A 6843-nucleotide genomic window follows, 5' to 3' on the forward strand; every position below is an offset into this window, starting at 1 on the left:
CCCCACGCGATCTTCTCCCGGGCTCGCCCGTGCTCCGAAAGCTCCGTGTGGCCAGGGCTCCGCCTCGGGACAGTGTGGCTTCTAGGGCTGGGCAGGAGGCAGCGGTGTCCGGGGTGGGGGGGTGCAGCTTAGGGACCTCCGGGCGGGGGTGGGGGGGCGAGGAGGCGCCTCCCTAAGCGCTGGCTGTGCAGTGAGACCCACCCGACCCTCCGCGCTTGCACCTGCCGCACCCGCAGCGCGGCGCACCTGAGGGCCTCTGCACCTGCCCCGGTCGGTCCCCTGCCCGCCCCCCGCCATCCAGAGCCAGCAATGCCCCCACCTGCGGCCTGCCACGGGGCTCGCCCTCTCTTCGCCACCCCCACCCCCACCCCCAGTTCGCTCACCGACCCCCAATTCTCAGCACCCGGCTCTCCCGCCTCCCCCCGCCCCAAGTCCTAGACAATGCCCACGCCCCCCCCTGCTCCCCCAAGCCCCCGCTCCTCGCCCGGTCCGCAGGCCGGTGCTGATTGGCTGCGGGCCCAGGGTCCGGCCCCCAGGACGGTCCTCGGGGCGCCGAGCATTACGTCAGCGAGGCCTGGAGAGCTCCAGCGCGCAGGGGACTGGGGGGGGCTCGGGCTGGGGGCGCGGCCTGCGCGGGGCGCCCCGCCCTCTCTGCATAAAAGGCCGAGTCCGCGGGGCCGGCGCTCTCAGCCAGTCGGTCCCCGAGCCCGTTCCCGGTGGCCCCGCAGTGGGTGTTTAAGGGCGGACGGACAGACTGACCAGACGCCGACCAGGGCCAGAAGCAGCTCGCCAGCACCATGCGTGAGATCGTGCACATCCAGGCCGGCCAGTGCGGCAACCAGATCGGCGCCAAGGTGGGCGCGCCCCGGGGGGGTGGGGGGGTGCCCGGCCCGAAGCCCTCGGCGCCCTGGGGCGCGAGCCTCGACCCGAGCGTGCCCCGGGGTCCCGGCCCCCGACCCTGCGGGCAGCTTCGTGCGGCGGTGTGGGGCGTGGGCTCGGAGGCGGGGGGTGGGGTCGGGGTGGAGCTCGCTTTCCTTTCTGCTGTAACCCAGCGGGAATCCCGGCCCCGCTGCGCGCCCGCGGCCTCTGCGCTCCTCGCTGGGCCGGGCGGGTCCGCGGGGCTAAGGGCCAGGGGCGCAGTGGGGCCAGGGGGCGCAGTGGGGCCGTGGGGGAGGGGAGGACAGCGAGTGTCTGGAGGCCCCTGGACGTGCTCCGCATGCAAACCGCTCCCCTTCGTTCCCTCCGGGCCCTGCTTCCCAGCCCACCCCCTGCGCGCCGCCTGCAGTCCCCGCCCCCTCCCCCGGCCCCCCCGCGCCCCCCCTCCGCCTCCTGCAGCCGGCAGCTGTTCGCCGGGGAAACGCCCAATTTCAACTTTCTGACCCTGAAAAATACAAGCCTTTTGCGGCCGAGCCCCCGGGTCGCGCAGCCTGAGGGTTAGGGTTTTTGGAACTGAGTCTAGGGCTTTCCATTGTGAGACCCGGTCTCTCTCTCTCTCTCTCTCTCTCTCTCTCTCTCTCTCTCTCTCTCTCTCTCTCTGCGAGGGGATGGGCACCGCTAAATGCAAACCTGTTCTGTGTCTTAGTTTTGGGAGGTCATCAGTGACGAGCACGGGATCGACCCCACCGGCAGTTACCATGGAGACAGTGACTTGCAGCTGGAGAGAATCAATGTGTACTACAATGAAGCTACTGGTAATTACCCTGCCGCCCCGCCCCCCCCACCACCATTTTTTTGCTGTCCCCTCCCCAGGACTAACTCCAGGAGTGCAGCCCCAGGGGAGAGGAGGCTAGTGGATTTAGGATTCCCACTGTTTCACTGCAGGATTTCAGTGGGCGGTTCACAACCAAAGCCTTTGAGAATCTGGTGGTTGTGCGTCCTTCTTTGTTTGGGGACAGCAGCTGTGCCTGCAAAAGGGAGGCAAGCCTTTCTCCTTAGAGCTCTCTGCCTGCACATCTAAGTCCAGCTGTGTTCCCCGCAGGTAACAAATACGTGCCTCGGGCCATCCTGGTGGATCTCGAGCCGGGCACCATGGACTCGGTCAGGTCTGGGCCATTTGGCCAGATCTTCAGGCCCGACAACTTCGTGTTTGGTGAGTGACCGGCACAGCCGATGGCAGGGGAGGCTCATTTGACACTGTACAGCTCCGGGTGGAGGGCAGGACTGCCGGAGGGAACGCCCTGCATGAGGAACACCCTATTGTGTGCCCGAGCAAGACTGATAAGCTAAAGCAAATTTGCCTTTCAAGGGACGCCTGGGTGGCTCAGCAGCTGAGCGTCTGCCTTCTGCTCAGGGCGCGATCCTGGGCCAGGGATCCAACACCAGCTCCCTGCGGGGAGCCTGCTTCTCCCTCTGCCTGTGTCTCCGCCTCTCTCTGTGTCTCTCATGATTAAATACATACATAAATCTTTAAAAAAAAACAAACAAACATGCCTTTCAACCTTTAATAGCCAGGTATTCCTAGTCTTCCTCATTTGTAATTATATCCATAACCAAGTATTTTAGCGTCTGGCCATTTGGGTGGTCATCTGGAACGATCTTATCTGAATACTGACTCACTGATCTATATTAAAGGGCTTAAGGGAAGAGAGAATGTAATCCAGTCATCAGTGATTTTATGACATCTCTCCCCCCGGCAGGCCAGAGCGGTGCCGGGAACAACTGGGCCAAGGGCCACTACACGGAGGGCGCCGAGCTGGTGGACTCGGTGCTGGACGTGGTGAGGAAGGAGTCGGAGAGCTGTGACTGCCTGCAGGGCTTCCAGCTGACGCACTCGCTGGGCGGCGGCACGGGCTCGGGCATGGGCACGCTGCTCATCAGCAAGATCCGCGAGGAGTACCCCGACCGCATCATGAACACCTTCAGCGTCATGCCCTCGCCCAAGGTGTCGGACACGGTGGTGGAGCCCTACAACGCCACCCTGTCGGTGCACCAGCTGGTGGAGAACACCGATGAGACCTACTGCATCGACAACGAGGCCCTGTACGACATCTGCTTCCGCACCCTGAAGCTGACCACCCCCACCTACGGCGACCTCAACCACCTGGTGTCGGCCACCATGAGCGGGGTCACCACCTGCCTGCGCTTCCCGGGCCAGCTCAACGCCGACCTGCGCAAGCTGGCCGTGAACATGGTGCCCTTCCCGCGCCTGCACTTCTTCATGCCCGGCTTCGCCCCGCTCACCAGCCGCGGCAGCCAGCAGTACCGGGCGCTCACGGTGCCCGAGCTCACCCAGCAGATGTTCGACTCCAAGAACATGATGGCCGCGTGCGACCCGCGCCACGGCCGCTACCTGACGGTGGCCGCTATCTTCCGCGGCCGCATGTCCATGAAGGAGGTGGACGAGCAGATGCTCAACGTGCAGAACAAGAACAGCAGCTACTTCGTCGAGTGGATCCCCAACAACGTCAAGACGGCCGTGTGCGACATCCCGCCGCGCGGCCTGAAGATGTCGGCCACCTTCATCGGCAACAGCACGGCCATCCAGGAGCTGTTCAAGCGCATCTCGGAGCAGTTCACGGCCATGTTCCGGCGCAAGGCCTTCCTGCACTGGTACACGGGCGAGGGCATGGACGAGATGGAGTTCACCGAGGCCGAGAGCAACATGAACGACCTGGTGTCCGAGTACCAGCAGTACCAGGACGCCACGGCCGACGAACAGGGGGAGTTCGAGGAGGAGGAGGGCGAGGACGAGGCCTAGGGAGGCCTGAGGTCCCCGGGTGGCCCAGGGTGGCCCAGGGCGCGGGCCTGCAGGAGGCAAGCGCGGGGGAGGGGGGCTTAGTGCGGAGAATCTCTGGGCAGTGGAAGGCAAGAAGCATGGTCTTCTCTAGGTGTGTGCGCTGGTTCTCTGGTGCTCTTCACTGTTGCCTGTCATTTTGGTTTGTTTCTGTTTCTTTCTTTTTGTAATATTGACCACATCAATGTAACATTTGAGATATTTCTGAACTACTGTTGTAATGGCTAAAATCACATAAACGTTTGTGTCCTAACGGTGTCCTCTCTTCTGTCTCCTTCTCTTTATTGACTTCTTTCTTTCTTTCTTTCTTTCTTTCTTTCTTTCTTTCTTTCTTTTTAGGATCTTATTTATTTATTAGAGAGCACAAGCAGAGGGAGAAGCAGATTCCACCCCCACGCCCACCCCCAACCCACTCCCCAGAGCAGGGAGGCCTATGCAGGGCTGGAATCCTAAGGACCCTGAGATGGTGACCCAAGCCAAACCCACGGACTCACCCAGACCTCCCTCTGTATTGCCCGTCAACTTTCAGAACAAAATTTATATTAAACTTATATTAAATTCTCCCCCTAGAAAACAGAAGGGATAGGTAAAAGTTCAAATGAATTTACTCTGTCGGTGTGGTAAAACTCAACCAGCCACAATCATACCCAATTTGAGATGTGACATCAAACGAATTTGCAAATGCCCTTAAACAGTTTATCAATTGGAAAGATGCCTACTTGGAAGCAGACTAAGTGAATATTCATGAGGAAATCCCATTATGACTTTTCTTTAAAAAAAATTTTTTTTTTTGAATAGTTACTACTTGCATAGAGCACACAATTCTAAAGGATAAGAGAGTGGGAAATCCGGCTCGTCCTCCCGTGTCCCTTGCTACGGTTTTCTTCCCTGGAAACATTCTTATCACTGATCTCTCTGCAGCATCCTTGCAGAAATATTCCACATATCTTCAAATGCGTGAGACGATTCCCTTTTTTTTCTTTCTTCACACATTTTATGATAGTAACACTGCTGTGCCTCTTTTCTTCACTGAACAGTATGTTTAAAATGCAGACCTTCCCTCCTCGAGATGGATACAGTATCCGTTATGTAACTGTGCCATGCTTCATTTCATCCCTCCCTACCAATGGCCCTGTAGGTTGTTCATGCTTCTTTCTCATAGTGCCCCAAAGAATAAATTTGTGCATATATCATTGTATATGAGGAAGACTATCCTGCAAACTTCTCTGGAGATGTTTGCCAAATGGTGCCGTGTTTTGCCTTACATTGGGCCAGCTTCCCATTTGGGGAACAGAAGTAGAGGGTTAAGTTACAAACAAGTGCACAAAACCTATTTACATACCCCTTCAGAAAGAAGAAATAAATAAGAGCATAGCCTTATGATTTTTCTGATTTGTAGACAAATGCAAAACTAGGAAAAAAATGTTACTTTGAATCTGACCCTGAATTTATTTCATTCTACTTGGATCTACTCCTACATAAATATTTTTTCTAAAAGAAGGAGGAGGAGAAAAGGTGAGGGGTGCATCGGGAATTTCCACATTAAAGAGGCCGAAGTATATATAAGAACAGATCCAAGGAAGAGTGTGAACAGGGTCTAAGTAGTGAGAAAATGGACAAGAACAGCAGCTTACAAGTATTACATATTATAAAACTAGACCTAGTGATGAGTAGGGCCAAACGGGTCGGTGTTCAGTGACTTCCCCGATTCTCTAGAACAGTGAACTGGCTGGTGCCAGTCCTGCTAAGCTGGTGTAAAGCTTCCAGCAACTTAATTGAAGGGTAACATTGGTTTTAAATGCCCTGGACACTTGGGTCAGCTGCGCAGACCCCCTGGATCCTTGGCCCGCATTCCCCACCACCTGTCAGCCACATGAATCAGTGGCTTTGGAGAAGACAGGGATTGCTGCCAGGTGCTCCTTGGCGTGCTCTAAGATCCTGCTTCCCTTTCTCACCTGGTGAGAAGGGGACAGGCAGGCGCCCAGCAGGCCAGCCTGCCAGCCGCCAGCATGTGCACGTCTGCGTGCTGCTAGAGCTTACTTCAGCGTGATTGGAACCGTGGGTGCCAGACTGGCCAGTCAAGCGGATGCTCTGGGGCAAAGCTTTCAAAGCACAGTTGTACCAGATGACTTGAAATCCATACTTAGGAAAACAGTTCAAAAGCAAGAAGATGCACACTAACCCCTAAAAGATACTCTTTGAAACTCTGAGTTTCCTTTGTTACATGACCATGTGTGTGATGGGATTTGTATTCGAGGTGACAGTCGTGGCAGCGGTGACGGTAGGGATGGTGGTGGTGGTGGTGTGTGTGTGTGTGTGTGTGTGTGTTCAACTCTCTACAAAGGAAATGTGCTATTACTCCCCAATGTGCCACCAAGAGGATATTCACTTCTAGGCAGACACAGGATCCATATTATAACACCTACTGGGATGTGATGCACCTTGCAAAGGTTGGGGTGAGGACGGAGGAGCTGGACCCTGAGGTCCTCCCAGGAGTCTTAGAAGGAATAGGAACCTTAGAAGGAATAGGAATGTTCCAAATTTGCCTGCACCTCTACATCAGCCCCAAAGGTGATCTTCGACTATGTTAGATTTCCCATTTCATTACAAGTATGCTAGATTAATAGAAATTTGACCCAAAAGTAACCTTAAGAGATCCTCTAGTCTGACCTCCTTATTTTGTAAGGAAAGAGACTGAGGCTCAGAGACCTAACATCACTGAAATCTTTCTGTGCAAATCAGATCTTGGACTCAGTGTTCTTCTCTTTACAGCTCCATCTCTCAGGCCCTGTTATGTATAAGGCCACATGAAGGAGGGAAAGAGAAATTTCCTGGCTTCCAGAAAAAACCCAAAGCTGTCCCTTAGTCTGTAGCTCAACCTCCTTGGATGGGCTGGGCACAGATGAAGCGCTGCGGGGCTTTGGTCTCCCATGGGGTCACTGGTGGATGAAGCTGAAACTCCTGGTTCTAAAACACCACATACACGATGTCCTAATGTAATCATGGTTGCAAGAATATTCTATCGGGGCACAGTTATTGTGAAAATGAGTGGGAAGTTAATGAGTAGAAAGTGGCACTTTACACGCCCCCATTTTAGTTAAGATGTGGCA

At 55.5% G+C, this 6843-nt stretch overlaps 1 protein-coding gene across 1 annotated transcript; it reads left to right on the forward strand.

Moving 5' to 3' along the window:
• Nucleotides 1-671: 671 nt before the first annotated feature.
• Nucleotides 672-3986, forward strand: TUBB2B (tubulin beta 2B class IIb). The gene is made up of 4 exons (XM_041771825.1): nt 672-854; nt 1583-1691; nt 1979-2089; nt 2637-3986. Exons 1-4 carry the CDS (start codon nt 798-800, stop codon nt 3695-3697), a joined length of 1338 nt encoding a protein of 445 aa, XP_041627759.1. The 5' UTR covers nt 672-797; the 3' UTR covers nt 3698-3986.
• Nucleotides 3987-6843: the final 2857 nt, after the last annotated feature.

This window comes from Vulpes lagopus, chromosome 10, assembly GCF_018345385.1.
Source record: "Vulpes lagopus strain Blue_001 chromosome 10, ASM1834538v1, whole genome shotgun sequence".
In the NCBI taxonomy this organism is placed as follows: domain Eukaryota; kingdom Metazoa; phylum Chordata; class Mammalia; order Carnivora; family Canidae; genus Vulpes; species Vulpes lagopus.